The 23,246-nt window shown below is 38.8% G+C and overlaps 1 protein-coding gene across 3 annotated transcripts in view; it reads right to left on the bottom strand.

Annotated features, from left to right (window-relative positions):
* LOC140246271 (ELKS/Rab6-interacting/CAST family member 1-like) overlaps positions 1-19,570 on the bottom strand; it is a 125,692-nt gene extending 106,122 nt beyond the window's left edge. For all 3 annotated transcript variants that reach the window (XM_072325734.1, XM_072325733.1, XM_072325735.1), the window contains exon 1: positions 18,676-19,570. In XM_072325734.1, the coding sequence (XP_072181835.1) occupies positions 18,676-19,329 (654 nt within the window). In that variant the 5' untranslated portion in view covers positions 19,330-19,570. The remainder of the gene's footprint in view (positions 1-18,675) is intronic.
* Between the last annotated feature and the right edge of the window lie 3,676 nt (positions 19,571-23,246).

Genomic DNA, 23,246 nt, shown 5'->3' with positions numbered 1-23,246 from the left:
TCCTTCTCCTCCTCTTCTTCTGCCTCCCCTTCCTCCTCTCACTTCTTCCTCTTCCTCCTTCTCTTCTTCCTCCTCTTCTTCTTCCTCCTCCTCTCCTCCCAAGCTAACAACCATGGGGGTGGGGGGGGGGGGGGAGCATTCACTACACAGCTATCCAATTACTCAATGCCATGATGTCACTATAGTGATATTAATTCTTTTTGTATAATGTTCCCAATGTACTGTAACATCCAAATGTAAATGCTATCAAAATAAATAAGCATCCAGTAACACTGCTGAACAGCACTCATATACTGTATAAATCTTTATGTTGAATATTTTGTGTGGTTTTTATTTTCCTGAATTTTGCGAGTCATGGTGTCATTCACGAAATTAAAGACACGTGAAAATATTGACTCTGATCCGGATGTGAATGTGACGTATGCTTGTACACTTCTCCATTCAGTACAGGACTCCATGAACGCGAATTTAACCACTCGCGAAATTGTTGGGAATTCCCGATTCGCGAAAATTCAGACTCGCTAAATATTTGTCGTATACAGTAATCATTAAAGCTGCTTGGGTTTTGTTCAAAGACTGCTTTTCAATATAACAATCACAGATAAAGAACATCTTCTATACCTCCCTGTCTGTCTGTCCGTCTCTGTATATCTCTCTATTGGAGTTATCTCTCCAATGTCCACATCTGTTCATCTGTCTGGTATCTGTACCTTTCTGAATGCAACCCCTGCTCCTATCTTCCGTAAACACAACATAGCATAGCAGAAAGACACCCAGCCTACTTGTACTGTATATTACACCTTGCAAAGGGTCAATATATACATCTACAGCATGGGCACAGACATATTGTATTTGCCATGAAAAATGTTTTCCTTTTTTTTTTATTTCTTAAGTATGGAAGAAGACTAACTCTCATGGCTAGTGACAGGTGGATAAATGGCACAAGTGTGGAAGATCTGTCAAGGCTAAGAGTACATCATGTGGCAATGTTCAGCCTGGTACAGGGACAGGTCATCATTCCCATCATAGCTCAGATGGCCTTCAGCATCCCGCCAGAACTCATTTCCGCATAAAACAAATATTGCTTTTCTCTGCCTCTCTCTCTCTTTCTCTCTGAAGACAGCTGCATATGTGGGTGATTCGGAGCAAAGATGCAAAATCAAATGCAACAACAAAAAGGAGTACATTTTTCCATAAATCTCTAGAAAGGGAAGAAAAATTCAAGTTTAATAGAGCAAACAAAAAACAAACAAAAAAGACTCACAACAGTTGTTAGAACATGATGTCCAAAATATGTTCTCAGCAAATCACCTTCCTCAGTTGACTGCTAAATGCAATTCTATACTGACTATGACGGAGCATCACATTCTCTCTGATCGCTGCCAGAACCAGTATAAAAGATGCATGGATGATTCAACCCCATTTTTCATGTGCAGCGCAGTCATAATGGGAAGTGTTAGGTACTTTGTCATAGAAGATATTGTAGTCACCAACACAATTCTGTAAGGGTGAGAAGTGTTACATCTACCAGCCTCTACCGACAAGATGCATATTTGTGCTGACCAGACTATGAGTATGATCAATTCTTCATGACCTGAGGTGCCTACGTAAACATGAAGAGGCTTGGTTGCTACAAAGAGGCACATGAAGATACTGAACTTTAACCCTCATTGTGAGCACTTTGAGAAGATTATAAGGATGTAATTTGTATTTCAGTAGGGGATAATGTTGTACAAGAAAATTGGCCCAAAATACAGAAGATTAACTTTACAGTTCTTTTGAATGTAAGATAGCCATTTAATGTGCAATCTCAACGTGCAAGGTCACCGGTATAAAACACTTATGTTTTATACACAAAATGTAACAAATTAAATATTTTCTGAAGCCAAAGAGTTTTGAACATTAAGTAAAGTTAACAGAGAATAACACTCATCTAAAACAAAAGGAATCTTTTTTTTTATGTGCCCAACAGTCAAATTGTCCTGTACAGTCAAACAGTCCTGTACCCTAGTGTGTGATGAAAACATTCTGAGGAGATTACAATGAGAAATGATGCACAAGGGAGCTACAATGTATAAACCCACATGCCCACTATCCCATGATAAGTAAAGTTTACTATTCTAGTACTGATGAGCACAATGAATGGGCACTGGAATGTTTGAAGTAAAGGGCCCTTTAATACCCATATGCCCATTCAGGCAAGAGGGAAACATGTACAATGTAGTTGGTCATGCCACACACATCCATGTGACTGTCAAATATCAAGTCGCCCTTGTGACATTCACAGTAGAGGTAGCATCAGTCAGATCATTAACTTGACAATGCAGTAGATAGAGGATAACACATGGAAATAGTATTAGTGGTAAAAGAAATGGTAGAAGCAGGAGTAGTAGTAGAAGTAGTAGTACCACTAGTATTGTATGTACAACTGTATTTGTGGTGTATTAAAGTAGTATGAGTAATTGTTACTGAAGTACTATAAAAGTAGTACCACTGAAGAAAAGATTAATTTCTGTGGGAGAAATAGTACCCACATCAGCATAAACAACACCAATAGAAGTTGCAACAACAGATGCAACAACAGTACAAGTTATGGTAGAAGTGGTTGTGGTAGTAGCGGTGGTAACAGTAGCAGTAGTAGAACTGGTTGTTGTTCAGTAGCATATTGCATCAACATAGGGAAAAGTGGTGGCAGTACAAAGTAGTCAAATGTGTGCGGATTGTTGAAAGTCTCACATTAAGTCTACATCTACTTCAGATCACTGGGCTATTTGATCGCAAGTTTTACTTCCTACAAGGGTTCCCTCTAGCACAGAACCTCAATCTATTTTAATGCACTCTTCTTTTCATAGCATGCAGTGTAAGATTAATGGGCTGATTTGGAATTCGCTGCCATGTACTTTCTCAAGGAGGTACTATCAAATTTCAAGGCCATTGTTTGCATGTGTATGAAATGCATGACTTGCAAAGTAATATGGTGTACATGATCCACAAAAACTTGCGAGGATCAGTGGATCAACAGCATACTGAAGGAAAAAATAAACAAAAACAAAAACAAAATGCTTTGATATATAATTAAATTGTTGATGATCACTGCTGGAATGAGCACTATGTGCATGTTACAATGTATGCTAGCAAAAGCAAACCATCTTGAAACATAATTTATGTTACTTAAAAGATCTAGATATCTGACTTCCAGAAATCTGGAAAAAAAAAAGTGTCATGAGAAATGTTACTGCTTTCTGTCCGTACAATGCATGATTACAATAGATATCATGACCTAGCTCAAAGCATTCATCATCATTTTTAGATAGATTGGAATATCTATATGAAAAATAAATTGCTCACATCATATTCTAACCAGAGTCATGAAGAAAATGTTGCATTTAAAAAAAAAAATAAAAACTCTTCACACATACATGCATGTAAGGTGGAATTACTGACCAAACATAGACCGTATAATGCATAAAACCAGCAAGGCAGTATTGGGCAAAATTCAAGGCTACAAGACCATGTGGGCTGATTCTAGGTGCCAACAGAATGCCATGATTCACATCATCACAAGGATTCTTGGGCTCTCTTTATACAATCACTTGTTACCATTGCAAAGGAGGCTACTGTGAAACATAATATATTCGTGGCATGAAATTTTCGCGAATTGGAGCCGGAGGCCTTTTTCACAGCATGAAATTTTCGCGAACCACCACTGGCATTCAATGCATAGAGTGTAGACAAGAACATTCGCATGCATTTTAATTTCGTGAATTTTGGCGCTCGCAAAATTTGCGAAATTAAAATGCACGGGAACATTCCTCGTTTTACAGTATGTTTTTGCTGGCGGCATTGCTTTGTTGTATGTCTGTTTGAAAATGAACTCAAAAAGATATGTATGGATTTGGACTCAATTTTCACGAAAGGCTGACAATGAATGACACAAGGAACAAAGGATTCAATTTTGGCAGTAATTTAAATCACTACCTGGATCCAGGAATTTTTCTTTTTTGAATTTTTTGAAAAATTCTTTTAGAAAAATTCTTTTAGAAATCATTGGGACATACAACAATGTAGGGCCATTTTCAGCATGTATGCGCATAAATAGCTAGATAACTTATAGCCCATGCATCATGCAATGGTCAAGGAATCTAATAATGCAGATCTATGATATCAATGTCTGACTATAGAGGATGGAATAATGACTACTGTATACGCCGAATATTTCGCGAGGTTTTTATTTTCGCGAATTTTGCGAGTCGGGTGCTATTCGCGAAATTAAAGACACGCGAAAATATTGACTCTGATCCCCGACGTGAATGTTACGTATGCGTGTACATTTCTCCGTTCAGTATAGGACTCCACGATCGCAAATTTAACCACTCGCGAAATTGTTGGGAATTCCCGATTCGCGAAAATTAAGACTCGCGAAATATATGGCATATACAGTATATAAGGTGGAAATCAGAGTATGGGTGAAAATGAGCTGCTCGGCGAAAGTCTGAGCTCTCTGTGCTTTTCTCATTTAATGTGCCACATTCACTGATATGTTCCTTTAAAAATTTCAACTCTCCCTCAATTTCAGAAGACAACCCGCTTGCTTGGGTTATCAATCCTGTTATGGCACTGGTACACACAACACACACACACACACAAACTCACAAACAGAAAGGACAAGCAAGATGAAGACACAAGATGAGAGTTTACAATATCCAGGAATAGAGCTGACATGACCAAGCATGTGACCCCTCTCTACAGGGGGGAGTCTCTCCTCCAACGCCAACAATCCTCCCAATTGCTCCCTAGCCCATTCATTGGCTACTACATCTCGCTGGCAGCCATACAATTCTAATGCACATGGCTCCTCCACACGGGGGTTTAATACCGGGGGTTTAATACCGAGAGCGATGTGCAATCCTGTGTATCAGTCTCTCCCTGACCCCAAAACAGCATGTGGTCTCCAGCTCTCCGACAAAGATCAAATGCGAGTAGGATGGATGACCACTGCCAGCCCTCAGCAGGACTCTAGGTTTGAGGAGACAATTTTTCTGTCAGTTGCCAGCGTGCTGAAATTTGTATAGCCCAAATAAATGTGTCAGGTACCAGGCAACTTGAATATATAGCCCACTTTTAAGTAGATGGTCGACTTTAATTCAGTATGTGGTCATCACTCATTCCTCTTCTGCAATACTCACACTCATATGTTACAAGTACAGTATTCATCGCATAATCGGGCATCTGATAATCGGGAACCTCGCTTAAATGACATACGTTTCCCAGAAACATTTCCAATGCACGTTATTTTCACTGGATAATCGGGCGGGGACCTCTGATAAACGGAACAATTTTTCTTCAAGCGATCTTTGATTTTGTTGATATTTTACACAAAAAATATTACACAAAACAATATTTCAAAGATTCCCTATCAGTTGTCGTTTACATCGAACTTACAAAGCAAGCTTCGGACTGTATGTTTTGACCTCCGTCCATCCAGTACACGTACATTTCAGCTCGCTGCCCGCCTTCGCTTTTCTGTACATATATATGGCGAGCTAGATCGCTACATATTGACAACACATGTACAGTGCAGTGATCGCGGCAAGTAAACAATCAAGCCGTGATGATTGAATGATTGAAGGACTTTTCATTGACGTTCCCACATCAATTCTGGGTAATCATTTCCCATGGTTGTGGATATGTATTTATATGGAACATCCTACGTGTCCAAGAATTCTACGAATGTTTAAGAAAGTGCTAGCTTTTAATCCACATATTTTGTGTTTGGAGAGAGGTGACAGAAGAAGAACCCGGTTGCGATTACACTACATCATTGTGAGAATGCAGGGAGAGCTAGAGGGTCACGCCGAGGGGTAGCGTGGTTGTGTATTCATGTACATGTACAGTACGTCAGTATGCATGTGTGTGTGTGTGTGTGTGTGTGTGTGTGTGTGCACTACATGTACATGTCGTATGCCGTTAGTGTATGGTGAGTGCTCATCGCGAAATCGGGCACCCCGCTTAAAGGGGCCGTGTTTGCTACTCCCAACCTGTCCCGATTATGCGATGAATACTGTATAATACACGTTTATAGCAATATCCTCACAGTTATTACTGTTAATACCAATATTTCTATTCAGACCTGAGGGCATTTTCATGCATGTGTGCATGTTCTGATAGCTTTCTGTATACCTTCTGTGTGATTACTGTAAAAGTGGAAATTTTCTTCATGTGGAAATTTTTGCACTTTTCACGCAACCAGAAGCCAGTGCGAAAATAAAAGCATGCGCATATTTCTGCATGCCATATGTTCCAGTAGTTAATATCCCGATTTCATGGAATTAAAAACATGCAAAATTCATCTTCTCAGCTGAGCGCGAAAAATTACTCACGTGAAAATATCAACTTTACAGTACATGAAAACGACAATGTATCTTCCTAAATCTACCTCTTGATGGCTCATAATGCTACTAACCAAACTTCAAAAGTGATCATGGATAAGCTCTGAATGCATTTAAATGATGTTCCATCAAAGCCATATCATGTCACATTGACAAAAAGAAATATATCTGTATATCTGTTATTGTATTGACAGTACCCGAGGTACAATAAGGTGTCTTTCGTTGTTTTGTTTGACGTACATCATCATACATGTATATTTGTATGACATCAGGCTTTATATTTTCTAGTTCTGTCATGTACACCATGGATTCAAAGAAATCACACGTGGACAGGATTAGTTGAATCAAAGGTGGAGATGTATAGCTGTAAGTTATTCCAGATACCTTCAGCATGCAAGTCGCAGCCAGCATGAGCAGTGCCTGCACATTTCAAAGAATGTAAATCATGATGGCATTTTCACGGTAGATGGGGCATCACAATATAATAGGCAAGATTGATATATTTCATCGTAATTAGCAGTCCATGCTTTATGAAACGATTGATACATGTACATATTACATGCACACAAATTTTGCACTTTGAAGATGTGACTGTTGATGAGTTACAATCGACACAGCTCGCATCGCATCAGAAATTGCACGTCTGCCACCATGATGTTCCACGCTGAATGCAATCCATCGTACCGACGTAATGGGCATCCGTTCCGCAGCGCTACACACACCGCGTGTGTGCATCACTGCGTGGTGTACGTAGTACTGTACAGGCAAGGAGAAGAGACAATCTGCTCAGTGGTTTCTCCCTCATATGTACTGCAAAGCAGGGCATAGTATGCAGCCGTCGAACGTCTGAGTCACTCGGCCCCGTATTGTTACACATGGCCACGAGGCAACAATCAAATCTTAATTTGACAGTGGTATGGCAGAGGATATTCCTATACCTGTAGTGTTGTAATTATCATGTGTGATGATTGCGGATGATTAAAAAAAAAAAAATCCATCTCTCTTTCGTATCTATGTAGAAGACTGCACTCGTAGAAGCAACACAAGCAATGATGATTGGTACATGTATGCATAGACTGTATGCACTTTACACACTCATCTTGGCTACATATCATTTTCCAGAGCTGGTAAATTAACATTTTTAGGAGTGGACAAATTCTACTTCTTACGCAATCATTCCCACACATCACTTCACAGAGAAAAGGTATTGGTCATACCTACTAAAATACATTAAGTTTACTTCTTCTTCTTTTTTATTCTCATGTATTTCAATGGTTATGTCCCATACAGAAATATTTTTCTAAATAATCTTCACTTCTTTGGAATAGATGCAAGATTTATCTTTTGGTCTTTTTTTTTCAAGTAAAAACAAAGAAGAGATACTATTACAAGGGTGCACATTACAATCAAGATTTGAACAGATATTGGGGGTTAAATATGAATACATTTATAAAGCAAAATAATCTCCACATGAAATTAATCATGAAATTAATCACAAAATACCACTAAGGTAGGCCTATAAAACCTGTTCGGTTTGGGTGATGTTTCTCATGTGGTCCATTTCACCCATAACTTGAGGTTTCAGTAATTCTAGCTATAGGCCTAACTGTAAAACAAGGAATGTTTGCATGCTTTTTAATTTTGCGAATTTCGCGAGAGCCAAGATTCATGAATTTAAAATGCACACGAAAGTTCTTGTCTACACTATACATGTATGTATATATGCATTGAATGTTTGAGGCAACTCGCAACAATTTCATGCCGTGAAAAAGATCATCAGCTCAAATTCATGAAAATTTCATGCCGCGAAAACATTGTGTTTTACAGTAGTTGATTTATGCACTAATTGACACAGCAATGCACCTGACTCATTGCATAATCAATTGAATCATCTTTTCTTCCTAATTTGGAAGCTGCCCAGCTATGGCTAACATAAGTTACAGTGTTTTAAAACCCTCTGAACAGGGGGGTGTTTCATCAACGCTAGTCAGCGCTGACAATCACCATAGTAACAGTCAGTGACCAGAGCATCTCATCCAATCAAAACCAAGGATTTTGCTGAAATTGTCAGCGCTGACAACATGTCAGCGCTGACTAACGTTGATGAAACACCCCCAGGTCTGTACTTTGAAGGTCTGACTTTTAGAGTTGACCCATGACCATGGAGCAAGGGGGGTACATATCAATCAGAATGTGAACACCTGTTACATTTACAGACCTCGAGATACACACTTACACTAAGGTTTCAACTGAGGCAGAAAATAACATTTATAAAAGTACTAGATTGTTGCTGATATCGAGGAATGTAGGAATGTGCATATTTTGGTCAAGACATCAAGGACATTTCCATCACTTGCTGACAGATGTACACTCATTGATTTGTTGCTTTCCATACAAGATAGACACACACACACACACACATGCTTGCACATGTACAATGTATACAATACAAACTTTGTACAAGGCCTATGCATAAAACAGTCTCCGTGGAGCCGTCAAGGCATATAATCATGTGTACAGTATAATGTGCATACAATATGTCAGAGCGGTCATTAGCACTGAACCAGAATTCTTGAGAACAGGCCAAATGAAAGTGCCTTCAATACAGTCTATTACCGGCTTTATGGGGATCACGTCATCAATAAAAGATGACCTGTATTTTATATGGGTGCTTACTGCTGAATGGGTTCCATGGAATTGCACGACTGAACAGTCCCCACCAAAATGGATTTTATCCCATGCAGAGTTCAACCCAAGTTGATAGCAACATACAGTGTATCATATCAGCCACGGGTCCTGCATATATTATGCTAATTCATCCCTACCATGCTGTTATGAGTTTGGCATGTACTCTTAAGCATTAGAATTGTCAATGCATCTTTTCTCTTTCACATTCGTACATAATGCTGCAATAAATGCTAGATACACGTACGACAAGTACGTCCTACAACTTCTCTAACATTTCACATTGTTAAACCCATACATCAGGCACAAATAAATTAGGCAAATACATGTAAGCAGAAGATAAGCAGGATGACTCATGTAGGCCTAGCAATACATTGCAAGTAACTCCACAATAAGACACAATTGTTAAGCTTTTGAATTCATAATGGTCATCGCAGCACTGTGCGAAGCGAAGGACAAAAACTCTTAAAAGTTCACCTAGCTGCGTATTTTACCATCAAATCCCTTGAAACTTTAATATGGATATCTTATCCTCCATATTAATTTTGGGGGAAAATCCCAATCTGTATCTTTCAAGATATTTGTATTTTTCTGTTAGAGTCGATCGTGGGAAAGGGTTACGATTATTTCCCAACACAAGTCTGCTCTAGCACAACATGCAAATAATAAACATACTGCTAGTCTGTATACCCCAGACTCACTACCTGAGAACTTTCGTGTTGGCACAATTAGTAGTTACATTAAAATCAGGACAAATTCATGAGAAAATACTGGACATGCACAACTAGATCTTTGATCTGTGCATGCGTTCCCTGTTGGTCAGCCACTTTATCATGCTTGTGAACACGCTTCAGCAGATCAGCTGTGTCAGGTTCAGCGATAGGTTTTGAGATGAACCCATGCCTGTGCTTCAACTGTTGCATGCAGCATGGAAACCAATATATCGGACTGCATAACACTTGTGCTATGGATTTTGCCTGTGCATGGAACAAAGATTTGATGGGTTAGGAATGACAATGATCTAAATGTTTCCCTACAGTTGTATATAACCATGCGACATAAATCACATAAAAGATATTTGGAACAGAGTAACGCTAACAGGTCATACACTGAAGCTTCATTTTGGGGCAATAGACGATATGCAAAAAAGAATACCTGGGGTTTTTTTTAAAGACCTAAATCTTCTTTTTTAAGCCAAGTTTCCATGTTATTTTCATAGGTTTAATTCTAATGAAACCCAAAATAACTAGCATTGTGTAAGTTTGAGAATATTTTTCTATTTTATGCTGTGAAGATTGTATCATTTGGTGGCTTCTTAAAGACAAGATATTGTGGTTGTCCTGCAACACTTCTCATGCGGTTTGTGTAAGCAAGTTGTTTACTTTAATGCAAATTAGGCAGGGCTTGCGGAAGCTATCGCCAAGCCTGCATGAGTGAGAGCTCTGTCCTGATTCAGTGATCGTTCATTCAAAAGGGATCAGAGATCAATATCTGAATACTACACAATATACACACATGTTCCATTGTAACTGTAAATATTGCACACACTTGAATACTATCACCAAGCTCAAACTACTGGTATTTGTAATGTAAATGACTACTTGTATGCATTCACAGAAGACAAGTTTTTATGCTACAATGTACATTTTGTTTTTATCAATTCATATCGGGGCTTGAAGTACACATACAAATGTATACGAAGTAATTTGCAAAACTGATAGCTGAATTGTCTTACGTCAGTATAACAAATTTTATTTTATATGATAGCAAAGTTTCTACTTCGTCCTATCAAACTGATGTCTCATCCGATTCAACAGTAGAATAATATTCCTTCGAACAGTGGCCACAATATTCTTGTGTTAAAGTAGTATTTACAAAAATGTACACAATGTAAATCCCAACTGACTGGTAGCAAGTTCATGTTTTTTTTTATTATTTTTTATTACCATTTACAACAAACACATCGAATTTGTTGGTCTTAAAGACTCAGAATGTGTCAATCCATCACACAATATATTCATCCTGATACTGTACTTGATATAGTGTAAGTGAAGTATAAAATAGACAGTTTCTTACGGATCAAAAAAGGTGTTGCTTCTCCCGTGCAACTCATCTTTTGTGACGAATCGATCATTGGCTCCAAATTATCTTTGCACTGTCACCTTTCCTAATCACATAGAAATTATTCATGGAACATTCAGAACAGTTGAACCAGTACTGTGTGAAATTTTCAAAGAGCTTCAAGCGTAGCTCGTACACGGATGATGCTACGCACAGTGACATAGTACCTTGTTATTCGAAAATGGTCAATAAAACAGTGTTTAAAGCGAATGAGAATGTTGGTTCTAGGTAGAAAGGCAGTTTAAATTGATACACAAGGAACAAACTCCACAGATCAATGATAGCCTATGCCTTTTTGGTTTACAAAATTAAAGAAAGTGTATCAAGTAGGCCTACCCTGAAAATTAATTTTGTGAAATGGAACAGCACTATTCCAATAATGTTTTCTGAAAATGTGTGTGAAGAATTTTATGAGTAGAAATGATGGTAGGAAAAATTATTCCAAATTGCACTAAAACATATTTCCATTTGAAATTAGACTAAAAGTACTATAGTCCATAGGCAGTATCTACAGGCGTTGACAGCACAGATTGGACATTTTTGCATCGATCATTCTCATTCTGGTTTCTCAAGCTCTCTACTTTCTGTAAAAGCTGTCATTTTTCGTAAAGAAATTTTCTCGTATGAGGAGATCACAGATATTTTTGCGAGATGTTATTTTCGTGATTTAACATCATGACTATTGTAAGTGCACTAATGCCTGTAAGTAAATTTAATGCGATCAAGAGCAGGTGGCAATACGTCCGTGTGTTGTTGAATTTGTGGCCCAACAGTGATTCCTGAAACTTGCAAAAAAAAACATACTAGTCCATCAAATGTCAACCAGACTACCAGCTGACAGCGCAGGCAGCTTCCTCTCCCAGATCTACATGTATGCAGTACAAAAATCACATTGTATGACAGTATAATGTTGTATTATACAGCTTATGACCTACAAATAAATTTTTACTTTTGAGTCTAACTTTTCACAAATCGGGACTTCCTAAAAATTTTGCAAGTGTTTGAATTCGCAATTATGGAGGTCATTAATAAATAAAGAAATATAAGTGTGTACATTGCATTCACGTTTGCATCAGAGTTATGCTCGCATGTTTATTTGCAAATAACATGCAATTCCCAAAATTTTAAAAAATAAAAATAACACAAAATATATGGCATATATCAATTCGACACTAAAAAACAGGAAGGCTATATTGTGCTCATGGTGACAATGGACCTTTTCAGAAATTGAGTACTGGCAGTGGCGGATCCAGGGGGGCACCAGGTGCCTCCCCTTTTTTGTGTGAAATAAAATAAATAAATAGAAAAAAAATGAAAGGAGGTGAGTGCGCCCACTTTAATATTTTATTTTACACCCCCCCCCCCCCCCCCCCCCCCGGGAATTCTGGATCCGCCTCTGACTGGATTCGGTAGTTTAAAACTTTGATGAGATTTCTACGTGCAGCTTCTTTGCTCACACAATCCAGGGAGGTGGGAATCCACTTCCCTGCACAATCACAATTCAAGGCCCTCACTTGTGCTGCCAGTCAACCACTGTAGGTAAAATTACCGGTTATTGTGATAATTGGCAATCTCTCTCCTGTCCTGTGTAGGACTATTGCACATTGTATTACGTATATTAAGTATGCTGCTGTATCACAAGAGGATCTGTTTGAGAATTTTTTTTTTAAAGGTGCATGGTCCCTGTGTTTTAGTCAAATGCGTACGCGGGCGCACAGCGCAAGTTTCCTATAGAGACCTACGCTATTGACTCCTCTTTAGCGCTTACGCTTTGGCCCACTTTCCCGAGTCCGAAGAAGTCCGATTCACTGTAGTCAGTGGTCGGATCACAACACCTACACACTTTACTCTTGATGACAGCTAAACTTCGGTAATCTTCGTATCAATGCTAACGGTGATCGGCAGTATCATCAAGAGCGCCCTCTACACTACCCGGACTATGCCCCTTTAACTACAGTACTTGTGACATTTAAACTACAGAAGTATAGTAATTAAAAGCTATCAAAGTTTGTTTGGGTTTATCATAGATCCCTCTTCACTCAGGGCAGGGTTGTTTTTTGTTTGTTTGTTGTTTTTTTTAACAATCTATGTCTGAATTTTCATTTTGAGCAGTCAGTCTAATGAACTGGATTTGATTCCTTTTTTTTTCTGTTATAATCAAGTGACTCTTCCATCTGGCTAGCCCTGAAAAATGACTGTCAAGTGCAAACTGTGAAATGATATTGACATATTTTCCCCTGTCATTCCATGTTTACCATAAAATACTATGCAACCGGATTTAACTATTGACATTGTGCCACCACTCTGAGCATATGGAAGGAAAAGTACTGCAGAAAACTGATTTGCAATGAATTGTGTTAACAACATGAAATATCCTACATCTGTTGATATATATAAAATGCAGCCTTTATTCCAAATGTTAAGAGCTATGCGACGTGTACACCAGATTGATTTTCTTGAATGAAATCTGCCTCGATCTCTCACTAAATTTATATTCCTTCTAAGAATAAATCTATAAATGAATGTTGTCAAGTACACTGGAGCTCCTGATAGAGTCTCAAGGACACGTTGTTCTCTTTGTATGTACATGTATGTCTCCTGTTGTAGGTGCATTCTCATTTGTCATTTCACCCCACTGTGATTTCCAGTCAGATAGCCCCTGTCAGGACAGGTGTTTACCAGGTAATCATTGACTACATCCAAATTGATCTTTGAACCTGGTTGGTGTTGTCAGAGTCTTAACGTGCCATCCCTTGCACCAAAATGTGGGTGGATCTACAATGGCGCAATCTTCAGAATGTGGCAGGCCTAATAGTAATAGTGGTAGTCTGTTTGTTTTCTTTTTAATGACACATATATGTCAAAATAAACTTTTCATCTCTTTAAGCTAGTATTATAAAGCATATGTTGTAGATTGTCATTTGACTTCATTAAAGTTACAAAAAATAAAATGCTAATGAGCTCAGTAATTCTAAAGTTATTTCTGTTACACATGAAATATTTTACAGTAGTGTCATTCTCATGGCAAAAATTTCAGGAAATTTGGGTCATGATCAGGGTTGCATCTCTTTGATTCAGCGCTCTCGCTGTAAAGAATTTTGAAACTGTTTGGGTTGTGATTATTTGCAAAGAGTTGCCCTGCACATGTGCATAAATGATACAGTATGCTTATTATGTCACAATACCAATTCAATATATACCACAGTGTGTCACAGCTGGTAAAAATAATAAGGAGCAACATGCACAGTGTACTGTGGAATGTAAAATTTCTTGCAGATTTTTTTTCCTTTTTTTTGGGGGGGGGGGGGGTCACCATTCTCACTGCACAACTTTGCATTTATTTGCACACACACACACAAAAAAAAAAAATCACACAAAGCATTGCAATTTGGATCACAACCCAAATTTCATGAAGTAATGCATTATACTTTTGTTCATGCTAGAAGAATTTTGAAATTTGGGTTACGATCCTGACTGCAACCCAAAATAACACATTATTTTGAATGCAATGAGAATGGTACTACTGTGGAAATTTCTGGAGTAATCTGGCATACAGCATACAGCTGAAGTACATGTAACATTTCATGATAACTGTATTTTTTCTATTCTAATGAGACTAATGAGAAAGGCCCTAATTATGAAACAGCAATGGAAATATCAGGGCAATTTACAAGTCACAATTATGCTGCAGCTACACATGTCAGACAAGCTTAAAAACTTCAGCTCTTTAAAGCCAACTTGCAATTGGACAAGTTTGTGTATTGTGTTGGCGCACATACAGTGGCAAGCTGACAATGGACATTTTACAATTTTGCATAAATTTGCTACATATTTTGTAGCTCCATTCCTTTTAGTCTGAAAGTTGGGTGTACCAAATACTAGTCACTGAAATTATGAGCAGAATATAATACAAATGTAAAATCTCTCATAACATTTTCACTTGTACTGTCCACAGGTGTCTCCACTTCAGGTAGCCACTTATTCATGTTCTTTAAACTTTTTTGCCTTCCCATACATAGTTGTATTTCAGTACAATAGGCCTACTCATTGTGTTTGTAGTGCTCATCAAGAATGTAGAATCCTTATGCCTGTATCTTGGTTTCGTTTGTTTTATATTGGTCATAGAATTGTAATCAAATCACTCTAATTATTCAATCAGAACTCCTGTCATTGAATCACTAATTACCTTAACACAGTGACCAGTGGATTTACATCTGACTGTTGTATAAAGGCTGTCTAACAGTCATAAAGATGGCAATGAAAAGGCTTTCACAGGGTCTGTGATTTCCACTGTATACATGTAGGCCTATATCCTTCATAACATGCTTATTCCAGTTTCATATTCTCACTCACTGTTTATATCTGCTAGAGAGCTATTTTCAGACATTTACATCATGCATGTAGTTTGTTTTTCTCTGCCTGTGTGCAAATTCTACGCAATATGAAATTCGTTCTGGTACTATTTTTGTTTTAATGGTCAAAATTTGGCAATGATCCAGAAAAGCCTAGGTTACAAGTACCATTTGTCCAACCAGGAAGATCGCACATTCATACATAGGAAATGAACATGTGCAATTTGTTCACTACACAAATGTACCATTACCATTTGGATATCCTGCATACCACTACACGTCTTGTGATAACAAGGAACACGCTGGGAACCATGACAACACAGTGAGAATATGTGTGGTATTCGGAGCAGGGGATATGACCTCCCATTGGCTCAGGTCAGACTGATGTCGGTAATAACATGGTGTAGACACCCCTTTAATGTCATGGAGTCAGTACAAAACTTTTTTTCCCCCTCAGTATGAACGTTTTGGTGTTTTGCTCTATTGTATAATTTCATCTGTGAAGTCAGCATAGTGTTTACACTAATACATTATCTTGAGTCTGGTTCGAGACAAGATGTATAGATTTTTTGTACTTGCCAGAGTTTTCTTTAAAATACAATGTGACATCACTGACTTTTCATCACAAAAACAAATGGGTTAAAATGCAACCTAGCGTACTTTGCAAGTAACACCATAGAGTCATGTAAGAAAATGGCATTATAAAATGGTAATAGGACATCTGTGAAATGATTTGCCAACACTACAGTCATGATTCCTTCATTACTTGCATGGCTTTAATACTGTATAAGCTGCTATTTTCGAGAGGGTTTAATTTTCACGAATTTTGTGAATCACTCTTGGACAGCGAATTTAACGACACAAAAAAATGTCGCTATGCACTAGGATAATAGTACACTACATATGATAGCCAAGGTTTCAATACGCAAAAACAACATCTTGCGAAAATAACAGCTAAATACAATAGGTGCCTACTTCATTTGAACAGACCAGCCGATGTAAATGAAATGAGACTACCACTTGCATGGTATCAAGACATGATGTGATAGCATTGTCCTTTTCGTACAATGTAGCATACTTTTTAAAAAAGATGCATGGGAGCCCACCTTAATTAATGTGATTCTTTCCACCCACTTCTTTCCCCTTGTCTTCATCTTCTTTATCCACCCCAATCTCCTGCACTCTTCCTAAGTCTTTCTCATACACACCAGTTGCCTGACAATATGTAGGGTTGGACCTACTACTAATCAACCGCCTAATGTTTATTTGCTTGATAAGAATATTTAACACTGAAATTCACGTAAAAAACTTGACCTACGTGATTGAGAAAATCCAGCTCTATCAAATGCCGTTGTTCCCTTTTCGATTCGAAGTTTCAGTGCAAAAATATCGCCGACGAACTTGCGTGGCCTCGTTTCAGCTCCCCGCGGTAAATCGCGTTTTTAGGATCGACCGCTGATTTTGCATTGACAATGCACGTAAACCGAGTTGTATTGAACACCGTGTTGTACGAAGCTTTTTAGAAGCCTTTTAGAAACTTCCATAGACATTACATTGTGCTGTCATTACGATTCGGTGAAAATATTCATTCGAAATTTTGTCCTTGATTAAAACCATTAATGAAGAGTGAATTATCGCGTTTTCCCACACCATCCTAATCTACATTCAAAGCCAATCCATTTTTATGTGCTTTGCGCGCAGAGAAGTGCGTATTAAGTGTTCAGTGCGCGAATTATACGCGGTCGGTTTCAATAAGGGTGGTCGATATGTAGTAGGGCTACCATACAGTAATTATCATACTCTGCCAATACGGCCTTGTATTTTTACTTGATGTGTGACTAAAATGTTAACAATTTCATTCAAACTTTTACCTTACCATAAATCTTGATTTATGATGATTTATTATACCGGTATATATCTCAATGTCACAAAATTTGGTGCATAATAGCCACGCCAATGTTTAAGACTAATTGGTTGTTTGTTATGTTTCTGTTCTTGTTTTTGTTTTTTGTTTCTTGTCACTGCTGAACATGTTTTTCTATTGAGCCACTGGTAGCAACAAGAGCATTTAGTTGACCTCTGGCTGTACTTAGGGTCAACTGGATGAACATCATTACTTGCTTTTTAATACAGGTCATGGATGACAACCGTCGCCTTTGCAATGATACAGCTGCAATAGCAGTGACTGGACAGATTCACAAACAAAGGAGCTGAATCTTTTCCTGTTCACTATAGCTGTGTGGGATACAAAATAGGCCTACATACATAGTGATGTATATACAAAATATTATACATGTACAATACATTACAGTGCAATTGAGCTGTACAAGAATAGATAGTGAAACTATCACACTTCACTGTGAGGATTTCCATGATGACTGTGAAACCTTTCACAATTCTGAAACCACAAAGGATAGTCATATATTGGCACAGAATATCTCACACCACACATTCAGTGTCACAATCCTTACATAATTTCATCATACAGGGATAAACAGGTCACCATAATATTTATTGTAATTTTTTGCTTTTATTACAATGAAGTCCACAGATTACATTAGCATGTGTACAGTATGAAAGTTGTACACAGCATTGTGTGCATTTTTTTGAACATATCAGGCTCATAAATGTCTCTGACAAAACCTTGTATGCAAATACTAATAGTATAAAGACAGTCAATTGCAATATACAAGGGTGGTCTGTTGTATGTATAAGAAAACGCCATTAACAGGAAATGCAATTTCACGTCATACAAATGGTTCCTTCCTTTCAAAATATTTTCATTCACATACCACACAACACAATCACTAGACTACTTACAGAACAAATACATGGATCGGAATAGGATCTAAGCAAGCTGCCCTTGATTCGACGCCGTCCACACCAAGATTCAACCACTGGCTGCATGAAGAAACCTGCTATGCTTAAGCGGGCCCAGGCGGTCAAATTTTGCCATGGAAGGTTGAACCTTGGTGTGGGCTTTCTACTCGGACTGGATCGGATACAACACTCCCGTCCCTAAAAATGATTTTTACACCATACATGATAACTCACTTAGTCAGGTATGGTCTGCCATGGCCTAAAATATAAGTAAGGATTACACGACAAAAGAAAAATGCCTTCCTCACCTGGTTTTCTTCTACTGCTACTCGACACTGCTCTTTCAGTGACTGGATTTTGCTCGCCTCCTCTTTTCGAAGGGCACGTTCCTTTTTCAGTTCCGGACTCCAGAAGGTTTTGATGCTGTTCATGCTAGAATTCAATTTGGCTTCCCTGCCTTCCAGTTCCTGGCGGAGGGCTTCATTTTCTCTCTGATATTCCCTCAACTGCGTGTGTATATCCATGTGTAGATCCCTGTTTGAAATAGCATGTCGCATGTCGTCTGGGTGAGCCTGCTGCCCCGCCATGACTGCAGCTTGCATCGCCGCCTGAGCTTGCGGGGAGCTATTCGTCATGCCGTGGCTAGACCCGAGGCTGCTAGATCTACTGTGCGTCGGCGAATTGGACTTGCCACTGGAGCTAGAATTCGGCGATCCTCTACCATGAATTGGACTTCCTAACCCTTCGCTTATGTACACAGGACCGGCATTGTACGCTGCATTGAATGACTGAATTGTTTCCATCGGAAGATGGCCCGAAAGTTCGGGTCTCTGGGGTCTAATTTTCGATGATTTTGATGGAGAGCGCGGGTCGGACGAGCTGGAAGATGCGGCGGAAGTGGAGCTACCACCGGAGCTGGAATCACCTTGGTCCGTCAGAGGAGAACGGCGCGTTGTATACATTCTGGTTCACTCGAAATTTCCCCTCAAATGGTCCAGTAGTTTCCACCTCGGTGACCCGAGCACCATAGTCGGTTAACCTTCGGATGGTGTTGATTTACGGGGGATGACAACAAAGGGATTGCTCTTTGCCGATGACTAGCAGTACGCTTCAGTACCCTCAACCTACTATCTACAGGGATGAAGATGAGATGCACAACTCATCCCCACACACACAACCGAACGACAGATGCAATGGTATCTGCGCATCTGCCCCAGCACACGCACGCAATCGGAAGAGAAAAAGCATCCATTTATTAGGTGTGTGAGCGACTTGCCCGTTGTACCACCACCAGGCAACGATGATGCGGAGCGCAAGTGAATCTGTGCGTTGCTGATAGCCCGTCGTATCTTCCATTGTCATCCTCCCATCAGCGAACACAGTTTACGACTATAAAACATCTAACGTTACGATGTTCCTTCTGGATGGGTCATGTTTGATCAAGGAGGTACTCGCCTAGTACCTCCTTGACCTTGGTCTGATCATGGAGCATGGTCTGATCAAACCAAGGAAGGTGGGAGAATGAAACAAACTGGCCGTGGTACAGTCTCTCCCTCTCCTGCAGTCAAATTCGTTCGTAACTCCCTAATTTTAAGTATCTAAACGAGATGGACAATTTTCTTTTCAGCAGAATTTAGTTACTAGTACCTTGTGGTCGTTGATATTATAATGTAGGCCTAATTGTTTGTTTATTTATTTTTCGTTGTCGAAAACATTCCAGTGTAGCCTACGATATTAATTTCCGGTTTTCAGGCTAAAGAAATTGCATAATTTATGAAGATTATACATCATATAAGCAGCGAATGGTATTTATGAAGTAGGTAAATGACCGAGTAGTCTATAGATATACTGGCATTACTTTATTCATCCCTTTATTTTCTGGTTGCAGATTTCTTCGGGATTCTATTTGCTGTTTCTTGTTTCTGTATGTGGTGTAACTATAGTATTAATTACAGCTAAAATGATGACAGTAAATTGTCATTCACTCATAATGTTTGATTGTATTCTCTATTTTTTCACGTTATATTTTTGTCCCCCCCCCCCCTCCGTGCTGCTCGACCGTGATTTGATGGATAAACAAAGTAGGCCTCCCGCCATTAGAAGGATGAAACCAATCGACATTCTCATATAGATATTGCCGTGTGTGGTCACTCTATCCTGTCCATCGTTACGACAGTGCGCCGAGAAACTGAGAAAAGCAAATATTTGCATCATTGCATTTTATGATAAATGAGTCGCGATCAAAGGGAGGGCCTACTTGGTGTGAAAGTGAGAGGAAGGCAGTGGTACCCCCACTAAGGTAATGTTTAATGGCCCGAGTCCATTTGACACGGGGGCGGTTAAAATCCTATTCTCTTCTTCTCTCTCTCTTTTTTTTTTAACACATACAACTCATTCAAAGAGAAAATTCAAACTTCGATAACAAATGAACATGAAAAAAAAAAGACAGCACGTGCAGCAGCTGGAAATGCCCAAATAAGGCAGTCATGCTTATCATCGATATTTGCATATCGAAATTATTTTTTAAACGACATTATAATGATGTCAGTTATTTAATTTGCCGAATCGTCCGAATTAATGCTTCGCGCAAGTTATGGCTGGTATAATTATAGCTCACTTCCTTTCGCATAAGTTTGACTTCAAATGTTTTAAGCAAAATAAGTCGGAGCTGATAAGTACGTTATTATGCTACATTTTATTTTGTGTTCATTGTTTCACATTGTTTTATTGTCAAAATAACCTTAACGGCTTCATGAACAGGACTTTTTCTCACGTAACTTTGATTTTATTTTCTGATGTATAAGTCATGACAATGAATTTGAGTATCATTTTTTGTTTTGTTTTGTTCTGTTCTGTTCTGTTTTGTATTTTGTTTGTTTGCTTTTTTGCTTGAAATGCAGGAAAACATATAAAAAAAAAACCACACACACACAAATTTCACCATACGAGTGTATGATGACACACACATTGGACAAATTTTCCATTAGAGTAGAAGACAAACGCCATGACAGAATACTTTTAAGTGCAAATATACATCATCATTCAGTGGAGCATACTTACGCTAAATTTATTTGCGCAACTTGACAGTAATTGGAAAGCACGCCATAATGCTGGTTAGCGTTCCCGATCTTTATACTCTCGAAATTATTGCCCCCCCCCCCAATACACACACACACACACACACACACACATACACACACACATACACACACACACATACACACACACACACACACACACACACACACACACACACACACACATACACACTGATATGCACACTCACGCTCAACCCACCAAAGTCGGGCTACAATAAGTCACTGTGTGAAAGAGGGGGAAAACAGAAAAGAGGACGATGATTATTTTGTGCTCCAGGATGTGCATAAAATCTTATAAGCATTTTGTAGAGGAGAAATCTTGTGAATTAAAAAGATGCCTTGGCATGTTTCATAAAGTGTTACGATCGATCTTACTCTCGATTTATTGAGCATAACTCAGCGAATCGAGCATATAAGATCAGTCCTGATAATAAATCTGTTTCACAAAGATGCTTATGATTGATGTGAAGCATCGATTTAATAGCAGATCGAGAGTATTTTTTTTTAATCGCATCAATCGTAAGACCAATCTTACGATCAATCCTTATGAAACAACCCCTTGGTATTGTATAGTATACAAATATATTTTACCTTGAGAGTTTCTGGTTAAAACTGTATGGGCCGCAGAGGAGACAATAGAAAATAGCACCATTCCCTGATGAGGGGAGCAGCCCAGAAGTAAACATTGCTTTTAGAGGCAGCGAGACCCGTAGTTTTAACCAGAAACTTGAAATTAGGCAGAATATATTTTTCATATGTTTTGGATCAAAAATTTAAACAAAAGAAGGTGAAGTATGGGTTTAGCAGTAGCGCGGTGGATTCAGGGCAGTGTTGTGGAGAGATCCGACAGTGATCATACGGAGCAGGGCGCGATGTCAGAATTGCTTTGTGATGTCGCACTTGTTTTGGTACATTTTCGCAAAGTGACCTTACGAAGCAGGGTGCGATGTCAGAATTGCTTTGTGATGTCACACTTGTTTTGGTACATTTTCGCAAAGTGACCTTACGAAGCAGGGTGCGATGTCAGAATTGCTTTGTGATGTCACAATTGCTTTGTTACATTTTCACAAAGTGACGGAAGATGAAGTAGTGCGCGATGTCAGAATTGCTTTGTGATGTCACAGTTGCTTTGTTACATCACAAAGCACTTGTGATTCGTCATCGCGCGTTGCTTCGTGCGTGACACCGTTTCCTGCTTCGCACGGTCAGATCCCTCCACAACATCGCATTCATCATGCACACGAATTTTTTGCCTCATTTTCCCTTTCTTTTATCTAAATTATTAATCCAAAATATAAACAGATTATACTCTGTCTAATTCCGAGTGTCTGGTGAAGACTATGGGCCTCGGTGCCTCCTGTAGTACTACTATTCGATTCGGGGCTGTGCCCCTTAAAACAGTACTTTTTGAAATCACCTCTGCCTACTGTAATTTAACCAGAAATTCTCAAGGCAGAGTATATTTGTACAATATTGATGATGATGGTGGTGATGATGGTGATGATGATAAAGTTGATACAGTACTACTACTAATAATAATACAATGTAATATAAAAATGCCAGGTATATTCGACTCAGCGCTGCTAGTCATGAACAATAGATGGCGCTCTCAAAGAATTATCATCTGATTGTCCTCCAGTCATTCTTGGAAATGTACTACAGAACTCTAGAGTTCTCTGAAATGTACACAGAAAATTCTAATTCATTCATCAAGGCCACTTGGGCAAGCATGTATCTACCCTGTATATCACAGTTGATAATAGCGGAATGTGACAAACACT

The sequence above is a fragment of the Diadema setosum genome, chromosome 2 (assembly GCF_964275005.1).
Source record: "Diadema setosum chromosome 2, eeDiaSeto1, whole genome shotgun sequence".
Classification (NCBI taxonomy): Eukaryota; Metazoa; Echinodermata; class Echinoidea; order Diadematoida; family Diadematidae; genus Diadema; species Diadema setosum.
The sequence above is the reverse complement of the archived record's forward strand: the minus strand, read 5'-3'. Positions and strand labels throughout refer to the sequence as shown.